The sequence below is a fragment of the Lissotriton vulgaris genome, unplaced genomic scaffold (genome assembly GCF_964263255.1).
Source record: "Lissotriton vulgaris unplaced genomic scaffold, aLisVul1.2 SCAFFOLD_2860, whole genome shotgun sequence".
Taxonomy (NCBI): domain Eukaryota; kingdom Metazoa; phylum Chordata; class Amphibia; order Caudata; family Salamandridae; genus Lissotriton; species Lissotriton vulgaris.
The window spans coordinates 178355-205432 of NW_028245954.1; the positions used below are offsets into that span (position 1 = coordinate 178355).

The following is a 27078-nucleotide window of genomic DNA, read 5'->3' on the forward strand; positions in this document are numbered from 1 at the left end:
CTCAAAAAGGTCACCTATGCTGCAAATATTAAGAGTTGAAAGTGCTCGCTGCACCAACGGTTCCGCTCACACAGGCAACCAGTGACACACGTCGACCGGCCTAAGTGGAGAATATAAGATAGAGGCCGCCTGTCGCTTCAATATATTATACAGTGCATGTGCAGTGGCATTTATAGAATCAAGTATACCAGCGCGTCTGTGCAGGGCTTGAAACAAAAAAGAAGCCAGCATGGACGGTCCCGCAGCTACCCTCTCTATATGCAAATGAGGAGGGGGTTTGTTGATGTAGCCAATCAAAAGCAGGCAAACACTGCGCCACATAATAATAGAGTTACAAGTCCACCCATAGAGTATGGGAGCGTAAGAACCTCCCAGCAGACACTAGATGCTTACTGGCCCAAGTTAAATGGCTTATCAATGATCTATGGTGCTTAAAGAGGGGAGCTGGGGAGACCATTGGTATATTACAAAATAAGAACAAAAATTGTGGGAAGACCACCATTTTCATCAAGGAAATGCGGACCATAAGGGATAGTGGCAATCGCACCCCTCTATCGATATCGCCTTCCAATTTCACCTGCGCTTTCCCATAGTTCTCAGTTAACACTACTTCGGAGTTAGTGTGTACCTGAATGCCCAAGTACCGCACAGAATCAGTCGTCCACTGAAGCGGGAAATCAAGTTCAATGGATCCCAACGTGAGTGGGAAAATTGCGGATTTGGTCCAATTAATGCGGAGGTCAGAAAACTCACCGTAGCGCACCACCTCCCTCAGAACAGGGGACAGATTGGTCTCGGGATCACTAATATAGAGGAGGGTATTATCGGCGTAAGTGGAGATAATCAAATTATATCAGGTGTACCGTAGCCCCCTATGACTGTGGTACTCCCTGAGTGTGCATGCCAGAGGCTCTGCCACCAGAGCATAAAGGAGTGGAGATAATGGACACTCCTGACTCGTGCGCCTGGAGATTCTGAAAGTTGAGGTCACCAAATTTCCTATTCTAACTCTAGCCGTCGGTGCGTTATATAGGACCGATACTAACCTAATGTGACGAGCCACATGAAATCCCACTCACCGAATCGAAAGTCTTTTCGGCATCTAGGAATATTGCAGCAGCCTTATCCTCGGGGCTAGTGTGTTGAACGGCTCAGAACAACGTCCGTAAATTATAAGCGAGGGTGCGTCCCGCCACAAACCCCGACTGCTCAGGCCCGACAAGCGTCGGCACCAAGGGGGCCACACATTCACCAGTTAGGTTACTAAACAGATTCACCTCTCTCTGGTGATGTATTGTCTGTACGAGTTTTTTCACTCTTCGCTGCTTCTGAGTTTTCACAGTTGTCTTTATAGTAAGAAGGAAAACTGAATATGTATCTTGTGCACTGAAAGTGGAAAGTGGAAGTGGAGACCAACTGCGTTACAGTGTAATCTCAAATGTCTTCACATTGTACTAGTGGAGCCCACCGGCGTCTTCACAAGAATAATGCCGTCACACAATGGTGGTTTCGAAAACGGAGCCCACCCCTATAACAGCAAAATGTCAATGTACTTACTATAGTTCAAAGATTTTTATTGGAGCAAATAAGACAAAAATGCAAAATAAACTAATAAAAAATACAACATAAGAACAAAACGATAATGCAAATAAGAAAAACAATAGTAACAATAGTAATGAATGCAATACAGGCAATGACTTTGTCAATATACTTACTGAAAGTGTATACTGTAAAGAGCCCACCCCATTATGATGTCGCAATGAGTTTAATCAAAAACAGAGCACGTTTCTGATACACACTCCAATGACATCAAAGGGACTTGAAGCGGTGCAAATGCATGGTTAGCACACAATCTGAACGAGCTGGAGCTGCTTGAATAGAAACCAGACCTGCAAGGTAACTCTTCTCCTCTGCTCGCAGCTACGAGTAATAACAAGCAGAGTTCACACGTGTGGGGCCAGTTTTAATACAGATCCCCCTCTCAAAATGGTTGTAAGATGCTTGCCTGGTGCTGTGTTGCCTACAAAAGTATAAGGCATCATAGAAAATGGAGTCCAGTTACATGTTCATGCAGATTGTCTGCTTCTGTACTGTATCCTGCGGGCATATTTAAACAAACACTCATTAGGTTTACTCAGAAGCACTTTCTGAGGGCATATTTGTCAAACATACTAGATTAAGGGTGCAAAATAATGTTCTAACCAGGATCATGCCCTTTCATAGAGGGCGGTATAAAAGGGGGTGGTGATGGACGGAGCATCTGAACCAATCAAACACTCACACCCAGTCAACAGATCTGGGTTTAATCCATCACCCTTCTATAGCCCACTCCGCCACCCCAGTTCAGACATGGCCATATGCAAATCAGTCTGACACTGTGCATCATGGGAACAGTCCAGCCCGAACTGCCAAGCCATGCCTTCCCTGGACCAGAAACAAACTTCCTAGGACCGGTTTCTGGCATTACAGCCGTCTTCAGCCAGGCTTGCTTGAATCCAGTGGCAAATTTACCATTAAACAGGATTTAAAACTACAATTCTTTAGAGGCCAAACATGATATTTCTTCCTGTTCCCAAACAAAGGTTTTCACTTATTAAATGTTATAAGGTAAAGCAACATTATCCTATGGGAAAGGTAGGCCTCCCAGAAGTGAAATACAAATGTGTGAATTTGTAACCACAAGGACATGAAAAATTGAAAGCTACATATCCAACCTTTTAAATACAATGCACCCTGCCCTACGGGCTTTTGAGGGCGTACCTCTGGGTGACTTCTATGTATTAGAAAGGGAGTTTTAGGCTTGCGTTTTTGTATGTATACTGCCAAGCCTAATTGGAAGTTTAAAAATGCACACAGGTTGCAATGGCAGGCCTGGGACATGTTTAAAAAGGCTACCTAATTTGGGGGGGGGCACAAGAAGTGCTGCAGACCCATTTAATGTGCAGGCTCTGTGGACATGTAGTACCACTTTACTAGGGACTAATGAGTATATTAAATGTGCCAATTCGGTGTAAGACAATTTTGCCATCTTTTAAGGAGTGAACACAAGCACAATAGTACCGTTTAGCAGCAGTAAAGGGCACAGAGTCCTATTGCCAACAAAAACTAATTCAGATAATAGGAGGGGTGAAGGAAATAAAAAAAGTTTGTTGGTGACCCTGCAGAGAGAGCCAAGTCCAACATCTGGCTGTGTTGCATGTATGTGTTTTCTGTAATGTGTTCTGTTCAAGGTTTCTGTGTGTTTGTTAGTGGTTAGTGCTGTTATTATGCTCCTATTGCACAACCAAAAATACCTAGTTGATGTTCAGCCCCATAAGAGGACATATGTATCAATGTTCATTCCAAACCAGGAACAGACAATATTCAAATTACAGGTTGTCACAGGGCTAGACATCCCCTATTTCTGATTCTTTCACTCAGGCACCTAGCATCATTTACCGCCCAGCTGCCTTCCTCCTCAAACCATCCATCAACTCCGTATGTACATGGAGATCTTTTCAGAGGCACAGCCAGAATCACAAACTGAAATCTGATCCCCAGTAGCTTCTTTAACTTCCGCTGCAATCTTCATGCCTTATAATGTACCTTATCCATCTGCAACAAATCAACAAATAGTTACATAAGTCACATTTTCCACTTCTCTATGAACAATCCCTGCATTGCTGATCTTACTCTTTTCCACCTTTGACCTCATCCACTCAAAAGGAGATTCATCAGTCACCATACGTGATGTGGTTCAAACAACCCAGAGCAAATCTCCTGCATCTTTCTTCCTTTAGACCACTCAATGAAAACAGAAGCACTCTGCCCTAATAGACCGTAGGTATGGTGTGAGAAGTTGGCCTGGTATATTATGTCCACTAATTAAAGTGATTCAAAAAAGGGGGTGGTGATGAACAGAGTGTCTGAATTAAGCAGACCACTCTTACCCAGTCCAAAGATCAGGGCTTAATCCATTACCGTTATTTATCTCACTGCACCATCCCAGCTCAGAACCTGGCTATATGCAAATCAGTCTGTCCCTGGCCCAGTGCATCATGGGAACAGGGCAGACTAAACTACCAAGCCAATTCTTCACCAGAAAGGAGACAAGCTACCGGGGACCGGTTTCTGGCATTTCAGCCGTCTTCGGCCCGGCTTGCTTGAATCCTGATGGTGCAGTGTGAAAGGGACTCATGTCTGAGTATACCCTGCAACACCTATAGTGGCCAAAAACGATTCAAAAAAGGGGGTGGTGATGAACAGAGTGTCTGAATTAAGCAGACCACTCTTACCCAGTCCAAAGATCAGGGCTTAATCCATTACCGTTATTTATCTCACTGCACCATCCCAGCTCAGAACCTGGCTATATGCAAATCAGTCTGTCCCTGGCCCAGTGCATCATGGGAACAGGGCAGACTAAACTACCAAGCCAATTCTTCACCAGAAAGGAGACAAGCTACCGGGGACCGGTTTCTGGCATTTCAGCCGTCTTCGGCCCGGCTTGCTTGAATCCTGATGGTGCAGTGAGAAAGGGACTCATGTCTGAGTATACCCTGCCACACCTATAGTGGCCAAAAACGATTCAAAAAAGGGGGTGGTGATGAACAGAGTGTCTGAATTAAGCAGACCACTCTTACCCAGTCCAAAGATCAGGGCTTAATCCATTACCGTTATTTATCTCACTGCACCATCCCAGCTCAGAACCTGGCTATATGCAAATCAGTCTGTCCCTGGCCCAGTGCATCATGGGAACAGGGCAGACTAAACTACCAAGCCAATTCTTCACCAGAAAGGAGACAAGCTACCGGGGACCGGTTTCTGGCATTTCAGCCGTCTTCGGCCCGGCTTGCTTGAATCCTGATGGTGCAGTGAGAAAGGGACTCATGTCTGAGTATACCCTGCCACACCTATAGTGGCCAAAAACGATTCAAAAAATGGGGTGGTGATGAACAGAGTGTCTGAATTTTCCCAGTATAAGAATTGGCTTGGTAGTTTGGTCTGCCCTGTTCCCATGATGCACTGGGCCAGGGTCAGACTAATTTGCATATAGCCAATTTCTGAGCTGGGATGGTGCAGTGAGCTAAAAAACGGTGATGGATCACGCCCTGATCTTTGGACTGGGTAAGAGTGGTCTGCTTAATTCAGACACTCTGTTCATCACCACCCCCTTTTCTGAATCACTAATTAAAGTGGGCACCTTGCACCAGTCCAAATGACCCTGATGATGTATGAGGTCAAAGATAGCAAAACCAAGGGTAGCCTGGCTAATGACGGCTGATTAGCCAAAAACCTGTCCCAGGATGCTTGTTTCCGGTCCATGGAAGACATGGCTTGGCAGTTCGGCTGGACTGTTCCCATGAGGCACAGGGTCAGACTGATTTGCATATGGCCATGTCTGAATTGGGGTGGCAGAGTGAGCTCAAGACTGATGATGGATTAAACCCAGATCAGTTGACTCGGGGTGAGTGCTTGCAATGTTCAACACTCCGTCCATCATCCCCTTTAGTTTTGCTGAGGTCAAAGATAACCTTTAGAAAGCTATCCTAGTGGTAGCTGTGGAGAGCAGCCTTCAGGCTTAATCTTGAAGGAATGTAAAGCAGCTTGTTTTACCAGAATACCACCTCCTGAATTATTCAAATCAAAGGAGACCCACACAGTAGTGACATAAAAATATGTATTTATTAATATAACACTCTCTAGTATCATCTAACGAGGATATAACACACAATACAAGATCCATAGAACTGTAAGTAGCACAATACACAGTGGGCTCCAGGGGGAGACCAAACCATATACTAAAATGGCATAATAACCACAACTCGGGTCAAGACAAGGTCTGGTGCACATAGAATCATTGGGACCCCAAGGAACCACCCAAGGTGAGTAGATAGGGACCCCACGGAGGACGGGTGCAGTGTGCTAACATGACCCCGGGCTCCGTACAATTCTATGGGGAAGTCGCGGTTGCAATTTTACAGTTTAAGGAACCTTCTAGGAGGACTTCAATCAATTCCTTTGAAACTTATGAGGTTGGAGAGCTACCCGAGTTACCTATCCCAGAGTAGCAAGGTGCATAGATCTGGAGTGGTGTCGGAAACCACTGTCGTTCTAAACGGAGGGCTGTGAAGAAGTACTGCTGCCGTGAATGTGAAAAGGTATTTAACAACAAGGGGTGGTGATGGACAGAGTTTCTGAATTAAGCAGAATACTCTCACCCAGTCAAGAGATCAGGGCTAGATCCAACACCGTTTTTTAGCTCACTGCACCATCCCAGCTCAGAACCTGGCTATATGCAAATTAGTCTGTTCTTGTCCCAGTGCATGATGGGAACAGGGCAAACCAAACTACCAAGCCAATTCTTACACTGGGAAGGAAACAAGCTTCCGGGGACCGGTTTCTGGCATTTCAGCCGTCGTCGGCCCGACTTGCTTGAATCCTGATGGTGCAATGAGCAAGGGACTCACATCTGAGTATACCCTTCCACGCTTAGGGTGGACAACATATTTAACAACAAGGGGTGGTGATGGACAGAGTTTCTGAATTAAGCAGAATACTCTCTCTTGTACAAATTTGAACTCTGTTGCCTCTTAGAAGATACTTACGTAAACATGCATTCATTCTACAAGAAGCCTGAGGGCCCGATTCACAGAACTAACTTAGGATAAAATACTAAACTTACTACTTTTGGTATTCACAGAAGTTAGGATTTTGTCTTAAGTTTGTCTTAAGACAGACTTAAGATAAAATCCTAACTTAAGTCTGTCTTAAGTCTGTCTCGAGTCATGCTTTGAATTAGTCCTAACTGTAAGATTTGGCTTGCTTAGAATCAAACTGGTGACAGAATCACAGAAAGTGTTTGCCTGTGAGGTACTCTGAGGTGATGGGCAGTAGATAAGCAAGAACAGTGAGAAATTGGGCAATGGGCAGGATTTGAAAAACGACTAAAAATATAAAGATTCGCCTCACAACTTATCCTTCCACAACCAGGCTGAATGAAAAACTACTTCGAGTTCCTTTGACTGCATCCTGCTTAAGACAGTCAGGCAACATTTTCGAACATTCGTTTAAAAATAGGCATATGCTCAGAAAATCAAGAGCAGAAACTTAACACAACTAATGCACAAAGAAAAGAAACAAAATACTAGCTATTAGACTCTAACCTTGAGTTCCAGAGTAGCGTGCTACTCATTGCAAAGTGTTTCAATGCCTCGTCAGGGGTAGTAAGAGCTACATACATACAATTTACAATTGCAATTTGAATAAGAAAGGTCCGCATTCTGGTGCCAAGCTGTCTCATCGGTGCAAAGTGTTTATGGATTCCCTACGCTTGGTAGCACCTCCTACCACCTTTTTGTTGGGGTGATTTTCCATGACAACCTTGTATCCAGGTGATATTGCTTCATGTAGAATAGGGGTGAGTCATCTACCAGCAAGTTTCAGTTACTAATAGCGAGCCTAGTTGCATGTCATGTATGTGAAATGTATTCTTTTATATAGCTCTTGCATTGAGGAGCGTGTATTTGTTGTTCTTTTGTTCCCAATGGGAAGTCTCTTTTGTTTGCTTAAATGGCAGTTGTCTAGCTCATAAGGTCTGCTCGTGCATTTAGAGATTTAAATATTCAGGGTACATTGCCCATCAATCTGGTGTTTGTTAAGCGCGACTACTCACCCGTGAGCGCGTCAAGGCGCTGGGGGGTGGGGGGTCACAGGTTCCAGTCCATCAAGGAGGGGGTCTGTTGAAGAGCCAGCTTTTGAGGTTTCTTGCAAAGACTGGGAGCGATGTAATCTGTCTGAGGTGGAGTAGAAGGTCGTTCCAGGTTCTGGCCACACAGAAGGAGAAGGAGTGGCCTCCCGAACTGATCTTTCTGGTGCGGGGCACCCCGGCGTAGGAGAGCTGGGCTGATTGTAGGGTCCTTTTGGGTACGTGGAATTTGAGTTGGCTGTTCAGGTATGCTGGTCCGGAGTCGTGGAGAGCCTTGTGAGCATGGGTTAGCATCTTGAAGGTGACTCTAGCTTCAATGGGGAGTCAGTGAAGTGTGCGCAGGTGCTGAGAGATGTGGCAGTGTCATGGCAGGTTGAGGACTAATCTTGCGGCGGCGGCATTTTGGATGTTCAGTAGCTAGCGAGTGAGGTTTTTGTTTATTCCGGCATAGAGAGCGTTGCCATAGTCGAGCCTGCTGGTGACCAGGGCGTGAGTGACGGTCTTTCTGTATTTGAGGGGGATCCATTTGAGGCGAAGGGTGTGGAAGCAGGAGGACGAGACGGAGTTGATCTGGCGGTCCATTTTGAGCTCTGAGTCCGGGATGATGCCCATCAACAGAATGCACTACTCTTGATAACATTGTAAGCTGGCCTTGATGCACACACCACTGTATAGGTATACTAATAAATGTTTTATTGAACAACAGGTAAATAGAAAGTTAAATATATAGTGGCAGATATTTTCAATATATAACAATGCAATCATCATGCATAAAAAAACTATAATTTGTTATCTATTTTCTTCCACATAATTTAGATGGTCTAAAAACAGAGTACAATAGGTTCAAGGAAAGCTCAAAAAAGAGAGAAATAAAGCATTAGGTGCAGGCTGCATTCACTCCCACTTGTATCCATCCAAACTTTACAGATTAGGTGCAGGCTGCATTTACTCCTACTTGTATCCATCCATACTTTACAATTGGTTTACTGCTCTGTGAACTCCAAAGTTACCTTTTAATAGCCCATCCATCATAATGTTTTTCCCCATTTCGTTTGGGGCTAATTTTTACAAACAACTGAGTACACTATATACAATCCTTACAGCAAGACGGTTGAAGGCTAACCACTCACTTTTCCTACACAGCATATGTTTCCCGATCATTCCCTATGTCTGCAGAACATCCTCTTCCCAGTCTTCAGCTTCATCAGATCCTACTTACCTGACAGCAAACTGGCCCTTTCTGTTGCATTCTCTGCACATAGATCTTGCAGTCAGCTCTTCCTAGGCACTGGTCAAGTGCCCCACATAGCTACAAGGGAAACCAACACTCTTGCAGGCGGCACCATCATTTCACATAAATAGCATCCCCACCTCCTTTTCCCTTTTCCATGTTTGCCAGCTGTTACCATTGGGGATTCCATTTTTTCTGCCCTATCATAGACATCTGTATTTCATCCTCAGGGTAAAATGGTTCCTTTCCATCGACCATCTTAACCACTAGTTACGATGCTCCACCATCCCATAAATACACTGTCTCTCCCACCCATTTAACACTCACAACCAAACTCATCGTCCTTCCATAACTACTTGATCAAGACCACCTGCATCCAGACAAAGACCTCACAATCCCATAATATCCCACTGAAACATGCATTCATTCCAAACACTATATTTAGAAGACACCAGCACCATCATCAAATTCTTAAATTATAACGTCATCCCCTTCTCCTTTATTATTGTTCCAATCTAAACTCACGCATTTTTATCAGCAACGTTAAAGTCTTACTCGCTACAGCATCATTCCAGCCAATGCTTAAAACTTGCTGACTTCATGAAGGTTGCTATCCAACTACAACCCAATAACTCACCCTAATGCTGGGAAAAATACTTGCAGGAGAGCAATAGCAACCCACCTTCAACCCCATCTACTCATGCTGCAATATGGGTTGGCCATTATTTCCTTTGCCCATTAATGATTACAAATCACTGACATGTCGACCACTCTTCGTTGAGATGCCAGCAAAATCTACCACCATTGACCACTGGAGCCATCCCTATCACCTGACTTTGCAAATTCACTTTGATCCCTCAATTGGTTAACTTCCTTTCTGGCAGACAGAGAGCAGTTTGTTCAGACCAATATAAATTCCTTCTTTGCCACTGGTGGCATCCACCAGGCTACCATCTAATCGCCAATATTCCTTAACCTGTTTATGAACTCCTGGGGCACACTTCACAAATGAGGATATATGCATACACTAATTGGCTGATGACATGTAACACTAGCTCAAGGTTTTATTAGCTAAGACATCAAGTGAGTAGACGCGGGGGCAAGATGGCCGCCATAGCTCTGTAGAGGTGTGCACCTGTTTCAACGCATTTTTTACAACGCACTACTTTTACAACGCATCCATTACAACGCGGATACTGTTACAACTCATGTTTTTAAAACGCATTTTTTTACAACGCAGGTACCCTTACAACGCATACCATTACAACGTAAGTATTGGTAAGTATATGGTTATATTTTAAATGTTATATGTTTGGGGTTAAGGGGTATTTTTAGGGGTTAGGGTCAGTTTTGGGTTTTAGGGTTAAGGGGTATTTTTAGGGTTCAGGGTCAGTTTTGGGTTTTAGGGTAAAGGGGTATTTTTAGGGTTCAGGGTCAGTTTTGGGTTTTAGGGTAAAGGGGTATTTTTAGGGTTCAGGGTCAGTTTTGGGTTTTAGGGTAAAGGGGTATTTTTAGGGTTCAGGGTCAGTTTTGGGTTTTAGGGTAAAGGGGTATTTTTAGGGTTCAGGGTCAGTTTTGGGTTTTGGGGTAAAGGGGTAAAGGGGTATTTTTAGGGTTCAGGGTCAGTTTTGGGTTTTAGGGTAAAGGGGTATTTTTAGGGTTCAGGGTCAGTTTTGGGTTTTAGGGTAAAGGGGTATTTTTAGGGTTCAGGGTCAGTTTTGGGTTTTGGGGTAAAGGGGTATTTTTAGGGTTCAGGGTCAGTTTTGGGTTTTGGGGTAAAGGGGTATTTTTAGGGTTCAGGGTCAGTTTTGGGTTTTAGGGTAAAGGGGTATTTTTAGGGTTCAGGGTCAGTTTTGGGTTTTAGGGTAAAGGGGTATTTTTAGGGTTCAGGGTCAGTTTTGGGTTTTGGGGTAAAGGGGTATTTTTAGGGTTCAGGGTCAGTTTTGGGTTTTGGGGTAAAGGGGTATTTTTAGGGTTCAGGGTCAGTTTTGGGTTTTAGGGTAAAGGGGTATTTTTAGGGTTCAGGGTCAGTTTTGGGTTTTAGGGTAAAGGGGTATTTTTAGGGTTCAGGGTCAGTTTTGGGTTTTAGGGTAAAGGGTAAAAATAAATTAAATTCAATTATAATTTAAATTATTTATTAGCAAATAAATTAAATTAAATTACTTTGCATTATTTTTGGGGTTGTGGGTCAGTTTTGAGTTTTTGGGGTACAGGGGTACAGGGTAAAAATAAAGTAACATTTATTTACATTAAAATTAATTTACGGAAATTAAATTATTTAAAATTACATTAAATTATACTTTTAAAATTAAGTTACTATTATATTATTCTAATTAATATATACTTACCAATACTTACGTTGTAATGGTCCGCGTTGTAAAGGTACCTGCGTTGTAAAAAAATGCGTTGTAAATACCTGCGTTGTTACATGACCCGCGTTGTAAAAACTGCGTTGTAACAGTATGCGGAGTAAAAGTCCGCGTTGTTACATCATACATCCCTCTGTAGAGAGTAGTCGCATTTTTACTCTCTCCTATCCTAGGATGATGGAGTATTGTTGAATCCAGGGATGTGGGGTCTGGTTAACCTGGTTCATCGTGGTTCGGCAGATACACTTAACCCAGGCTGGCTGGGGGGTCTCACGACAAAGAAGGTGACAAAGAAGGTGATAAACTGGCTGAACTGTTGGAAAAGTGTGATAAGCAGCGTGAAAGTGTCCTTTAAGATGTCCCAAAGAACGAAGGCGGACAGAGACAAACTAGCAACCACAGGACCGATTAAAGCTTCAGCCGCTGCGGTGAGAGAGGGGGCAGTTCCAAAAACTATGCCTCTGAAAAAAGCAACGGAACTTACTAATCGGTCCTCGAAGAATGCAACAGCAAAGAAACCCGAAAAACAAGAGAAGAAATCTGAAGCGGGTCCGGAGACCCGATCGGCAATGACTAAGTCGTCGAGGGAAGTAACATTGGACGGAAAAGCTCAGCGCGCACAAACGGTGTTGACGTCTGCAAAAGATCAGAAGCGACAAGCGACCTTACCAGAGTCTTTCACCCCAAGAGCACCTCCAGCAGTCCCGCGGATAGAGATTCAGGTAATCGATCCACACCAGAAGGAAATTCTGGCCGGGAAGGTAGCGTTACCGCTGTCGGCTGCAGGCGTCCAGGGAGACAGATCGGAGGCGAATGCGGAAGCAGAGTCAGCGGACCGCGAGGACGCAAGCGTCGAAGGCTTGGTTGCCGGGCAACCACCGAGCACTACAGGAGACGGCTCGATGCAAGCAGAGCTGAATGCAGAAGCCGCAGAAGCCGCGGAAGCCGGGAAGGCGAACAAGGAGGCTGGTAAGAATACCAGCTATGATGACATTGCTTCAAATCAGCTAGAAATGCATAATAACACGCAGATGATGGACGCTCTATTGTCTGTGGAGGTAGGGACACATACCAAACCTATGCAGGGCGCTGAGTCAAGTTGGGGCAGTACCCAGAGTCTAACGGAGCAGCAAGGGCTACATTTGAATCAAGACATTGGCAGAAATAATAAAAGCACAGATAGAAGCATGAGGGGAGGCTCTCCTGAGTTCTTTTCAGTCTATGAGGGCTCGGACTCATCAAATGCTAGTGAGCAGGAGTCAGAGGAAGAGGAGAGCTGTACTGAACGCACCTCTGATTCAGATACTAGTAAGGGCTCTAGTGAATTTGTGACGAAAAAGAAAAAAGGAGCTGGCGGTGGTAAAAAAAGAAATGGAAGAGGATCAAGGAGTAGCATGACTAAGAAATTATCGTGGGACTACTCCGCTACTTCAGAGACCTACAAGGAAAACGAGCAGGAAGGAGGGGAAAAGGAGGGGAGGCAGAATACCCAAAGTGTAACCCTCGAAATGTTGTTTGGGACTTTGAAACAGATGCAGAAGGAGGCAAGAATGGAGAGTAGAAGAGCAAAAAGAGACACAAAAAAACTTCAAGCATCGCTAAGAAAAGTAAGTAGAAAACAGGAAGAGGTTGAGGGGAGAGTCTCGCAAGTTGAGGAAAGGACAAGCAGGGTGGAAGACGAAGTGACAGAATGGCAGACTTTTAAAGCGGATCAGGAGAAGGTGGTTGAAGATCTCCAATGGAAGTTAGAAAGCTTTGAAAATCGCCAAAGGAGAAACAATGTGAGACTTTTGGGACTGGAGGAAGGAAAGGAGGGGCAGGACCCCAGAGGTTACGTGGTTAAGATTTTGGAAGAGGCCTTTCCAGAGTCAAAATGGCACTGGGATGTTGAAGTGCAGAGAGCGCATAGGTATCCATTGTTCAAAAAGAAAAATCGGGGAGGGCATGAGAAGGAGCTCCCAAGAGCAATGCTGGTTTTTCTAGGTAATTTCTTAGCAAGACAGGAAATAATTGACAAAGCTTGGCCTGACTCAAGAAAGACAGCCGATGGGAACACTTTTTTCTCCAGGCCAGATTTTTGCCACGTTACTGTGGAAAGAAGGTGGAAACTAAGACAGATGATAGGGCCATTCCAAAAACAAGGGGCAGAAGCGTATCTGTTGTTCCCGTCAAGGTTGAAAGTAATCAGGAAAGGTTACACCAGAATGTTTACTTCTGAGATAAAAGCAGCAGAATATTTAGCAGAAATTTCGGAAGATGGTAAAGGCAAGGAGAGTAGAACTAGAACCAGAACCCCACCAAGGTCTCCTATGAGAACTCCACCAAAGACCCCGTAAGATGGTAATGCTAAATAAAGGTATTTCGCAATGCTGGACAGAGAGGAAAACAGGATAGGAGAGAGTAGCGATTCTGCAGACTACAGGGGGCTACACATAGGCCAGGATTGGCCTATTTGCCTGTAGCAAGGGGGAGGGGGCTCCTAAGGGGTGGGGGGTTAGGGGGGTGAGGGGAGGGTGGCGGGGGGGGAGACAAACACGTTGGTATTGGGCACAAACATGGTGTAGGAAAAAGAGGTAAAAAAGATACAAAAAAAGTTGCATGGGGTAAGATACACAAGCGAATTCAAGGAAAAAATGTGGGGGAGAATTCAAAGATAATTACTAAATCCTGCTGGTATAGATGGAAATACGAAATAGGAATAACTATGAATTATAATGACCTGTAGAATAGTCTCAATAAACATTTGTGGACTCAATGAGGTAAATAAGAGGTTAAAATCTGCTTCTTTGTTAAAATCGCTAAAACCTGATCTAGTGTGCCTTCAGGAAACACACATTGAGGGTACTAAGGCTTACTTACTTGATCAACTTGGCTTCAATGTTTTAGCAAAAACCAATCAGAATACCAAGACAAGAGGGGTGGTGATTCTGGGCAAGAGACAGGACGCACTTGTTAAGAGGAAGTTGGAGGATCAATGGGGCAGATGGGTTATAGCAGAACTAACGTTTAGGGGAGAAACCTTTACGCTTGTTTCAGTTTATGGGTCTACTGGAGATGATCCAGACATTTTTCAATTTCTAGATGCGGAACTTGCACAGTGGCCGGAGCCTATTATCTTATGTGGCGACCTGAATATTCATGATGCAGAAAGTAGCTTTTTAGATTCTAATAGGAAGTATACGGGGAGAAAAAAAAGAACTTACAGGGCCTTAGCGGATATGGCAAGGAATAACTCTCTAGAGGATCCATGGTTAAATTGCCATCCGAATCTTGACGGGAGTACCTTCTTTTCAGCTCCCCATCAGATTTTAGTCAGGCTGGATTATTTTTTAATCACAAGAGGTTTGATAGATGGTGCAAGGATAGTAAGAGAACCAAGGATCATATCAGATCATAGCCCGTTAGTGTTAACTGTAAATCTCGGGCAAAGGAGAAACAAGGAGTCGTCACAATGGACGTTTGACAGAATGCTTCTCCAGGATCAAACTTATAGGGAGAGAATGTCTGAATGGATCAAGGAATTTTGGGAAATCAATAGAGGTACTTCAACACCAGGGATTGTGTGGGATGCTTTTAAAGCCGGAATAAGAGGAGAGACCCTGAGTTATGTTATTAGTGCACAAAGAAGGCAGAGGGAAAAAACAGAGAGAGATAACGAATTAATTAGAGAGGCAGAGGAGGAACTTATGTTGGCTATACATGCGCATTCACCAATTGAGCAGATATTGTTGAAGTTAGTCGCTCTCAAAGCAGAGGTTATGGATGGGATGGCAAAAAAGACAGTGGAGAAGTATGTAGCCAATAAAGAAAAGGCGTATGAACTTAGCGAGAGAGTTGGTCATATATTAGCGGTACGAGTTAGACAAAGAGATGGGATGGCTGACATTAAGGAGATCAAAAATGGTCAAGGAGCCAAAGTTAAGGGCGCAGAACAGATCAGAGAGGTTTTTAGGCAGTTTTATATGGAGCTTTATCAATCAGATGGGTATGTAAGAGAGGAGGACATAAGGGCTTATCTGAGGGAGATAGAGCCCTCAATGTTGGAGGAGGTAGACAGAAAAGAGCTGGAAGAGAAATTCAAGGTGGATGAACTGACTGAGGCTTTGAGGGAGCTGCCATCTGGGAAGGCTGCTGGCCCGGACCAGATCCCAGTAGAATTTTATAAAATCTTCCAATCCTCTTTGTTTGCAGATATGTTTAATCTGATGTTGTTAGCACAATTGGGTGAGTCTGCTCCACACTCTTGGGGAAGCGCAGACATCATTGTTATTCCAAAAAAAGGCAAACCGGTAGACGTCCCGGGCTCCTACCGACCCATTACTTTAATGAACGCCGATGTCAAGGTGTTCTCCAAAATGTTGTCAAAAAGACTATCCAGGATAATTGAAACTTTGGTTATTCCCTCTCAGCATGGATTTATTCCAGGTAAGGGAACAACCCAACATACTAGGCAAGTAATTACGGCATTTGATGTAGCAGACACCCTGGAAGACCCAATGGCAGCGGTGTTTCTCGACGCTGAAAAAGCATTCGATAGGGTTTCATGGAGATATTTATGGGATGTTTTGAGGTGGCACGGTATAGGACCAGGATTTATAAAGGCTCTGCAGACACTATATATAAATCCGACGACCAAGATAAGAATCATTAGAGGTTACTCGGCTGCAGTTAATATCCAGAGAGGCACAAGGCAGGGTTGCCCCTCTTCTCCCCTGCTTTTTGCTTTATACCTTGACCCCTATATACGAATATTGGAAAATAATCAACAGATATCACCTTTAGTGCTAAATGGTTGTAGACTTAAATCATTAGCCTATGCGGATGACGTTGCTATCTTGACTCCAGAACCCTCAGTTGCCATCAGGGCAATTGAAGCAGAAGCTGAGAGGTTTGGTCAGTTTTCTGGATACAGCTTGAACACCACTAAAACACAGATAGTTAAAAATCAATGGGTAATTTGTAATGATGATAGAGTGACGAATATGGCAACCTATCTAGGGGTACAAATGACAGCAGAAGTAAGTAAAATTGTGGAAAAGAATATGGATCCCTTGATAGCTCAAATGAAAAAAGATCTGGAAAGAATGAACAATTTACACCTGTCGCTAGTTGGATGTACAAACATCATCAAAATGATGATTTTACCCAAATTTTTGTATGTGTTCAGGGCTGTACCTTTGTTGATTGAAGCCAGCTGGTTTAACGGTATAGAGGCTATATGTAACAGGTTTATATGGGCCCAAGGTAAAACCCGGAGAGCTTATAGGTATATGACACTCCCCAGAGAAAAAGGGGGATAGGGGCACCAGACTTTCGTTTATATTACATGGCTACTGTGCTACAATACATTCAAGGTCTTATTGGTGGAAACTCTGATGATGTAAGACTGCAGAAGATGTCTACAGAGGTTTATGCTGTCGCACTTGGGGTAAATGCGGAGAACTGTTTTCTAAAATGTATTGACTATAGTTATTTTAAGAGGACTAAGTTTAAAACTGTCAAAGCGGCAGTTACGATCTGGAATGCATTTTTAAAGAAAGTAAAGATGGGGAGGTATAACAGGTATGTCTCATTAATTAATAACAGGTCACTCCCTAAGGAAATTTTTGCAGATCACACTATGGCAGAGTGGGCTCTAAGGGGGGTAACGCAAATTGGAGATTTATTCTCACAGGATGGTTTTAAGCAATTTTCAGAGCTAAGAGACACGTATGGCTTAGATAATAGGGGATTTTTCAAATATCTACAGGTTAGAAGTTTCCTTAATAACAAAGTCGGAGGTCCAGCAGGTTTTAATAAAATAGAAATAATGGAGAAAATAAAACTGATGGGGGATTGTTCTATCAAATCCTTTTATGCAGCATTGGTGAATGATAAGCAGGATGATTTAGTTAAATTTAGTAAGAAATGGGAGGATAAATTGGGAGTTGATAGTAGCTTGTTTTATGATTATTTGAATTTAGGATGTACGATATTATGTGCTGCCCCGCTGCAATCTCAGCATTATAAAACACTTTATTTTTTGTACTTTACACCTGCAAAGATTGCAAAATGGGGGGGGAATCAAGGAATCAACTGTCCCAGATGTAATGAGCTGGAAGCAGATAGCGTACATATCTTCGCAACATGCCCCCAATTACGAACATTGATTAGTGAGATTGAGGGGTTCTTGGCAAGATCACTAGGCATTGAGATAGCCCTTACACCAGCTTGGATTATGCTAGGTGTGAATGATGAAGAGCAGGTTCAATATGCTGAATTTCTGTTTGTAATAATGGCTGTCTATAGACTAACAATAGCTAGGGCTTGGCTAGATAAAAGCCCTCCGAAATTGCAGTGCTGGCTGGCAAATACCCTGTATGCATATAATATAGAGGAAAAAATATATGCTCGAAAGGGGAAGAGTGGAAGACGATTGGGGAGAAGAATTTGGGAGCCACTATGTAAATGGAAAGAGAGGCAAAGAAGGAATAACTAGGTGAGGGGATGGGAAGATGTTGTCTCTACTGTTTTTGGTTTTTTGTAGATTTCGGATTTTGCTTTCTTAATATAGCTGAATTGCATAATGTGTATGCTTTCTCTGTGTAGCTGTATTGTATAATCTGTATGTTAGTACTTAAGGTTGGAGTTTAAATAATGCAAAAAAATATTGTAATGGATAAAATTGTGATATATGCAAAGCTCATAATGATATGTTGTAATGAAGAAAAATAAAAAACTTTAAAAAAAATTTAAAAAAAGACATCAAGTGAGTAGATAACCTACCTCTCGCTCATTCAAACATGGATGTGAGCTGTCTACTTCAAATGTGACTGCTACAAGAAGCATTTGTAATCGAGAACTGCTGAAGTTCCAGGTCCAACTGTGATTCCATTAGTTAGCCATGATGGCTTTCTAAGCTCCTCTCATGCACTGCACAAAGTTAGTTGCCTGTAATTTGAGTGCAGGACTTCAAATATTGTCAACAAGATGGCCCAGGCCTCCTTGAACCAACTGGCCTTATTTAGAGGTTTGGGGAGTGGGTCTTTGCTGATTGCTGAAAACGAGGCAGAGGTCCTGTTCGCCAAATTACAAGTGTATTACAGCCATTGGTACTCTAAAAACATGTGACGGAACATCTGCCACGTTTTGATGAAGTACCCTGTCTACTAAACTCTAATAAGGCCCTTATTTTCCTCCAGAACATCAATCCTTGCCTCACCATAGAAAGTGTGACCAATCATCTGTTATCCTCTCCCACAAAGATCTGATCAATGGAAAAAGAAATGCATCCTCATCACCACACTCCCCCACCCTACTTCAAGTGGATATATGTTACATTATTGAGGTCAAGAATATCAATCTGCACATGCATGGACTCCAAAGAAACATTTTGTAATGGTAGTCACGGAAGTATAAGATGTACTTATCTGGACTCCACGTTTACTTAGAATGGCAATTTTTTCATAGTCTATATTGTGGAGTTGACATAAGTGCAGGTCAATATTTAAACTTTGAAACTCTAATAAAGCAACCTTCAAGCGAGCATTGGATTCAAATCCCATTCTACAGATCAACCATCACCAATAAACAAATGTAGCTTGTAGAGAACCGTGCCATCCAAGACCACCCAACACTACACGAGCCAAACCACTGCAAGAGTCAAAACCCGACATTGTCACAAATCAAGAAAACGTCCTTACTGTGTGCTTGCAAATATTGAAATAAGGTGTCACAGACAATGGCACTTCTCCCCATATCTGCAAGAGTTCAAAAAGAAGCCCAAAGTTATCTGTTGACACTATACCTGCTCCAATTCAGCTGAGTCCCTGGAGATTCTCAACCCATCGCTATGGTGCCAACTCCTCTACACCACCTTTTTCTACGCCACTAGCCCACTGAGCAGAAAGCTGCTCATTGCTCACTGGCTATGGGCAATGTCCCTCCCTGTCAGGTACAATATTTAATGCTGTGTTGGGCTATACAGATTTTGGTGTCTTGTGCTTTACTTTACATTGTGCTCTTTGGGGCTTTGACCTAGGCTTACAATGTAAAGATCTCTTCAATGAAATAAATAATTAAATGAATCCAGGATGCCCGGGCATGCACACTATGCCCCACAACCACATATCCTCCATTGCGCAAAGTAAAAATGTTAATGAAGACATGAGGCACATCTAATTATAATGCCCTCCATAATGAGAAAAATGCTGAAGCACTTTTGCACGCTAGGCTCCATAAAAACCTTCCACCAATCAGATTCACAGTTGACTTGCGATCGGAATCATTGTAGACCCCAATGTTGTGTATGCCTAACCTTACAGTGTTTCACCCCCTCCAGGGAGCAAGGAGATACAGGACTAGCTGGGTGGTAAGAATTGCCATCATGTCCAATGCTCCTCTCGATGGCAATAGAGGGCCATAATGCCTGTGAGACTTATGTGCTTCCAAGATGGCAATGTTTGCATTAAAGAACACTAGGTGAAGTTTCTAAATGGTCTTTTCCTGTTCTGATCTCATCTATAGCACTCAACCTAGCAGAATTACATACGTTTGTAGTCAAATGTCTCCAGTAATTTCTACATACTACACTTCCCACTTTATATTTGAAATTGGACATATTTGACACATTTGGTAACATCTCCTGATGGACAATTTATTTCACATTCCCAATACTCCCTGTAGTGTATTATTCCTTTTTGCAGGTCATTACAACTTTCTCATCTCACCATAAGCTATGCTCTGGCAATCATTCTCTCTAACCTCATGATAGGTTAAATAACCTATATCTGTACGATGAACTGTTTAAAAAATCGGAGGCTCTGCAATGCACAGTTCCTGTGAAAGAAACCATGTTCGCTGTCGACTCATCTTCTGTTCCTGTGTCTCCCGCGTCTCTGCAGGTGTTCCAGAGGAGACAAGATGGATCCGTTGAGTTCTTCCGTGACTGGGAGACCTGCAAGAGAGGTTTTGGCAAACAGGAGTCTGAGTTCTGGCTTGGCAACGACAACATTCACCTCCTCACCAAGACAGGTGAGGCCTCCCACTGCCAGGGCCCGTCCCTTCACACGCACGCACCCTGCTCACAAGTTACCTCGTCAGAGACGCAGGATTCATCTACCAAACCCTGTCCCCTCACGCCTAGGTAGTAATGTGCATGCGTACAGTCAGTGCTTAATTTGAGCCGGTGGGTTCCGGTGCTGGGCACCAGCGCTTAATTGGTTTACGGTGCTGGCACCGGCACTTAATTGTCAATAGCACAGGAATGACAGTCTGCCATGTGGTGGTGCTGCTCATCTAATTTAGAGAGGAGCAGAACAAGGGTTGTTTATGAATACAATATGTATTAAAAATGACTAATACCTGCCTCCCCAGCCATTACTTTAGTTATGGGGACCTCACATAATCTGAACTATCTCACTTGAGGGCAAGACAGAGAGATGTTTTAGTAAAGTCATTGGTAGCGATGACACAGGCAATGGGAGGTGCAATGCAGTGGCCTCCAGCCCAGGGCCCTGGCACTTTTTATCTTACAAATTCCCCCCATTAGCAGGGGTGAAGTGTTCTACAGCCGTGCCCTTTACCCTGATCCGTGTGCAGTGTGTGTCTGCTCACAGTCCTTCGGTGTAGTGCTCTACTGCCTAGGACTGTGCCCTGACGCTCGGACAGAATATTCCATCTCACAGTCCCTTTCCTCTTACCCACAGGAGACGTGTTCCACTACCAAGCCCTGTGACCTGATGCACCTATTCACAATACACCTTCTCCAAGACTCAGCGGTGGTGTTCCACTGCCAGGTCTAGACGAGGTGGTCCTGCTTGTTCACATTGATAGGCACTGGTTTTGGATCCAACTGTAATGACACCCGTCTTCAAGTTAAGGCTGTGGTGAGTTGTCCCTTCAGCCTCTGTATACTGATGCACAGCTTCTTTCTTAACGGCAAGGGTTGTCCACTTTTCTGGCCCAGCACAGAAGGACTGTATGATGTTACAACGGATACATTTACAATGCATGCCTAAACAACGCAGTTTTTACATCGCAGCATCCTTTACAATGCATTCTTATACATAGTGTACCATTACATCACATTTTCAGAAATTACCTTCACATCACATTATACCTTTACAGCGCATTATACCTTTACAACGCATACCATTACATTGTATTTAAGGTAAGTGTTGGATGGTATAGGGCTAATAATTACTATCTAAATCCAGTGAGTGCAACAGTAGGGTGAGTGTTGGATAGTGTAAGGGTAAAAATGACTATTCTAACTCCAGTGATTGCAACAGAAGGGTAATTGTTGGATAGTGTAAGGGTACTAAGCGTTGTAATAGTATGTGTTGTAATGACTTGCGATGTAATGCCTGCGTTGTAGTGACATGCATTGTAATGGCATCCGTGTAGTGACATGCAATGTAATGGCTGACTTGTAATGACATGCGATGTAAAGGATGTTGCGATGTAATGACTGCTATGTAAAGGTAGTGCGATGTAATGACTGCGTTGTAAAGATTGTTTCCCGCACAGAGGCATCCTCTATTCACAAACATAAACACTGCACTCACCCCCTACTTGCCATGCTCTGTTCCCTGGTTCTAACATGTGTAGTCTGGACAGATGGCATGGCTACTTACCTTGCGTGTGAAAGTGCTAGTAACCAGGTGGCTCCAGATGAGTTCCAGTGGCTCCAGGTGAGACCACCAATCTTCTGACTGTTCTGATGGCAGCTGCCCTGATCTGGGTTGACATCATTTGGCAGAGTATTCTGAATTCTTCCCGAATTGAAAATACCTTTTCAAGTGCTAGGTAGTAGCACCCCCTGCCATCCTCAACATATATTATTTGTTTGATTGAGTCATTGATTGATTGATTGATTGTGGTGTTTTATAGAGCGAACGGTTACCCCGTAAGGGTGCTCTGGCTCTATAAAACTCTTTAACATTGTCAGAAGACAAGCCTCATCTGCCCCGCATGACTTAATTGCCTCCAAAGAACGATGTGAGGAAATTGCCAGCTTCCTCACAGGCAAAATCGCTAAAATTGATCAAACATTCCCTCAAATTACTGCCTTTCCTCCTCGACCAATCTCTCTTAACATCACCCCTCTCTCCACAACAACCTGGCCTCCTGAGCCTTTCACTAATCAATCAACACCAATTGGAGCAGAAGACAACCTTTTTAACACCCAATTGAAAAACGACGCTAATTGGACAAATTTGACACCCATGACTGAACTAGAAGTCTTTAATATCATTGCGAAAATAAAGCAGACCTCACACACCAAAGATCCTCTTCCGGAAAAATTAGTACATAACCTACCCACATCATTTCCCTGTGTTGGAAAAAACTCCTTAATACCTCCCTTGCCTCTGGGTGCATACCAGACTCCCTTCAACTAGGGCAAATCACACCCATACTTAAAAACCCGAGGGCAGACCCTAATGATGTCACCATCCTTCGTCCTATCTCCAACCTCCCATTCATGGCTAAAACCGTGGAGAAATTCATCTTACAACAGCTCGACAGACACATAGTCAGTCAGTCAAAAATACTTTATTCGGTTAATATTAAAACCATAAAAGCATACTAAACATTACATACAATTGAGTTGTAAAAACCATAAATTAACTTAGAAATTTACAAACATTGGGTACATTCAATACAAATAATCAATTCATTTGGAGAAATTTCTTAAAAACCACATTTCTGGGCAAGATGGCCGCTGACAGGCCGTAGGGAGAGGTCGTGTTTCTCCTCTCTCCCCTGCTAGGAAGAAACTGAACAGATAAAGCGTACCATTCAGCTGGAATGAGAGTTGCTAAATCCTGATAATACAAAGCATGCTGTGCAGATTTGGAGAGAGCAATTTAAAAGTGAACTTACCTTTCATCTTTGCTGCAGGCTCTGAAGTGGTGTCTTCTCCCATAATAACGCGGTTGTCCTGGAACATCAAAGAGAGCGTTGGATTTAGGCTGACTCGCTCTCTACAGCTTCTGACGGGAATTGCTGGCTGGGGTCGGTATTACTGGTGCAGGGCGAGGAGGTCGTGGAGCGTAATGGCTCCGAAACTGCAGAAGAACGCAAAGTAAGATAAGGACAAAGCTGGTTGGAGCGATCCTGATGCTCCAGCGGCAAATCTACGGACGAAGAAGGCTCTACACAAACATGAGGAGCGAGTAACTCAGCGAGATATCGAACTCGGGAGACTTGTTGATGGTACTAGCAGAGTGAGTCTGAAGGAGAAAAAAGAAAAAACCAAGGAAAAGCTGACCTCTAACCGGAGGCATAATACTGGAGCCAAGACCTCTGAGCAGGCGGGATTGAGGCAGCCTACAGTATTCGAGACATTTTCACCTGCAATGGCGGCGAACGCAAACGCCAAAGTGATGGCGAGTGTTAAGGGACCTGCTGAAGCGACAGTACGGCCCCCGCGCCTCGCAGCTTCTGAGACTGATTCCCCAGCAGAACTGCAAAGGATAAACAGCGGCAGTAATCCTGGAGCCACGATGGCTGTGTGTTCAGGTATGGGAGCTGACGACTTGCAGGGGGCAGAACAGCAGAAAGGGAATGATTTGACTCTCCTTGAGCAGGACGGCATAGAGCCCTTAGCGGCAGGTAGAGTGTATACGCCGCTAGGGGGGAAAGTCAGGGCGTAAATGTGGATTCTTTGACCCCAGTGACTCCGGTGATAACACAGATGGATCAGGCAGCGCGGGAGCAGAGCCAGGAGCAGGAGCACGAGCGGCCCAGAACCGTGAATATGAATACAGAACAAACAGACACTGTAATAAAAGTGATCACGCAGGGAGAGCTAATTAAGGAATGTCCTCAGAAGACAGGAGATAAGCCAGGACCAAGCTCACAGGCTACGGGGGGCGATTCGGGGGATGACTTAGTGCATAATCTGGATGTTGGTGGTATAGAGAAGCAGAATAGAGGTGGGACTATATCGCCCTTATTAAATCTTCCTCAGACTCAGATAGGTGAGACAGCTTTAGAGTCTGTATTGCAAAATGGAGACTCCACTTTATTCTCTGGCATAAACCTTGGCTCACCCAGTGATGACTGTTTTTTCTCTGTGAATGAGGGTGAGGAGGAGGACGAAGTGGGAACGGGGGGATGAAACTGCCTCTAAACTGCTTCAAGCCCTTCAGATACGGAAAGCGATCTATTAGCATCTGGACTAATCTCAGATACATCAGGAACCTCAGAGCTGGGAGAGGATACAGTGCAGAAATCACCTTCTCAATGTAAATCAAAAAACTTAACAAGAAAGCAACGGAGTAGGTCAAAGATTGGCGTAAATCCCCTACAAACAGAGGTGGTAAAAAGACTGGATTGGGATTATTCTGCGACATCGCAGTTGTATCAAGAGGGTGCAGGGGCTGCTCCTTTGCAAGATCATTTACAGAGACAGAGTCAAGGTCAACCGCCCCCGGGCTTTGATATGATATATTCAATGCTGAAGCAGATTCAGGTGGAGGCAAGAGTGGAGAGTACCAGAGCGAGGCAAGAGAGCAAGAAGATACAGGGGTCTCTCCGGAAGATGAATACATTGTTTACAGACTTAGTGGGAAGAGTTACAGAGGTAGAAGAGAGAACTGGTAACTTGGAGGACGAAGTCAGGAAATGGCAGGATTTTAAGCAAGAGCAAGAGAGGACTACATCAGATGTCTTATAGAAGTTTGAAGACTTCGAAAATAGACAACGAAGAAATAATATAAGACTTTTGGGTGTGGCAGAGGGGAAGGAGGGACAGGATGTGCGGACATATGTAATTGAGTTGCTTAAAGGTGCACTGCCAGAGATAACGGGCTGGGACTGGGAAGCAGAAATGCAATGTGCGCACAGATTTCCATTTACACAGAGTAAGGGAAACCCGTCAACCAAACCTAGAGCAATACTTATATATGTAGGAAACTACCTTTTGAGGGAAGCAATTATGGCAAAGGCAAAACCTCAGGCTAAGTGTAGGTACAAGGATGTGGAATTCTTTGCAAGGCCTGACTTTTGTCATACGACAGTGGAAAGGAGATGGAGAATGCGGGAGCTGATCACGCCGTTTCAGAAAATAGGATGTGAGGCATACTTAATGTTCCCTAGCCGATTGAAAGTGATAAGAGATGGCCAGTTTAAGATTTTCTATTCTGAGATTAAGGCTCAAGAATTCCTGATATGGCTGAAAGAAAATAGACCCCAGGCTGCTAAGGAAGGGACAGGGGCTCTGGTCTCACATGGAAGTCGAAAGACATAGACACAGATTATTTGAAAATAAATAATATATATATATATATATATATATATATATATATATATATATATATATATATATATATATGTCATACAAAAGAGGCGGCACAACCAGGATACTTTTTTAAGTCTGTTTATTAGACTTCACCCCACCAACGCGTTTCAGCCACAACTGGCCTTGCTCACGGTCGGTTAGTCCCTCCACAGTGTTGCTTTTTATACTCCCACAAATTGCCAATTATGAGGCATTGTGGGATATGTAGTTTTAAACGTGAAAATTAAACATTAAAAACAAAAGAAAGACTTAGTGTGCTTTTACAATTGTTACACTAAAGTGACAAATCGTCCACTGTGGCTATATTTAACTTATTATTGGGTTTAGTACCCACGATCTTTTTCTCAGTCTTGAGTATTGGGTGTAGTACCCATGTGAATAAGAACATTAGTCCAGATGAACATGCAGGTCCTCTCCGAAATTCATCCCTCTCGGATGCTTTGTTCTGAGTCTGACAATCATTTTTGATTCCATTTGGCGGAGTTTCCGAACTGTGTCCCCGCCTCTTTCCGGTTTCTCCAGCATTTTTATTCCGTAGAACTGCATCTGTCTCCAGTCACCATTTTGACATAGACTTAGGTGTTTAGCCGTGGCATATTGCATGTTAGAGTTTTTCACCGCTCGGATGTGCTCCAATATCCGTTTTTTTAACATGCAGGTTGTACATCCAACATATTTCATGCCGCATTTGCATTCCACAATATATATCACATTTTTTGATGAACATGTGATTTGTTGGTCAATTCTCAGGGTTCTTCCATCAGGTTCCTGTATTTCTTTCATGCTCTTTCCGATTTTGCAGGCTTTGCATGAGTTACACGGTTTGAAACCTTTTCTTTGGTTTTGCAGCCAGTTTGATTTTTGTTTTTCTTGGAAATAACTTTTGACCAACAGGTCTTTCAAGGATGGAAGAACCCTGAGAATTGACCAACAAATCACATGTTCATCAAAAAATGTGATATATATTGTGGAATGCAAATGCGGCATGAAATATGTTGGATGTACAACCTGCATGTTAAAAAAACGGATATTGGAGCACATCCGAGCGGTGAAAAACTCTAACATGCAATATGCCACGGCTAAACACCTAAGTCTATGTCAAAATGGTGACTGGAGACAGATGCAGTTCTACGGAATAAAAATGCTGGAGAAACCGGAAAGAGGCGGGGACACAGTTCGGAAACTCCGCCAAATGGAATAAAAAATGATTGTCAGACTCAGAACAAAGCATCCGAGAGGGATGAATTTCGGAGAGGACCTGCATGTTCATCTGGACTAATGTTCTTATTCACATGGGTACTACACCCAATACTCAAGACTGAGAAAAAGATCGTGGGTACTAAACCCAATAATAAGTTAAATATAGCCACAGTGGACGATTTGTCACTTTAGTGTAACAATTGTAAAAGCACACTAAGTCTTTCTTTTGTTTTTAATGTTTAATTTTCACGTTTAAAACTACATATCCCACAATGCCTCATAATTGGCAATTTGTGGGAGTATAAAA

The 27078-nt window shown here is 43.5% G+C and overlaps 1 protein-coding gene across 1 annotated transcript in view; it reads left to right on the forward strand.

Moving 5' to 3' along the window:
• The window catches only part of LOC147666207 (uncharacterized), a 152210-nt gene that overhangs the window by 55123 nt on the left and 70009 nt on the right, over positions 1 to 27078 (forward strand). Inside the window, exon 5 of the mRNA XM_086949213.1 lies at positions 20167 to 20296. Coding sequence (XP_086805339.1) covers positions 20167 to 20296 — 130 coding nt within the window. The remainder of the gene's footprint in view (positions 1 to 20166; positions 20297 to 27078) is intronic.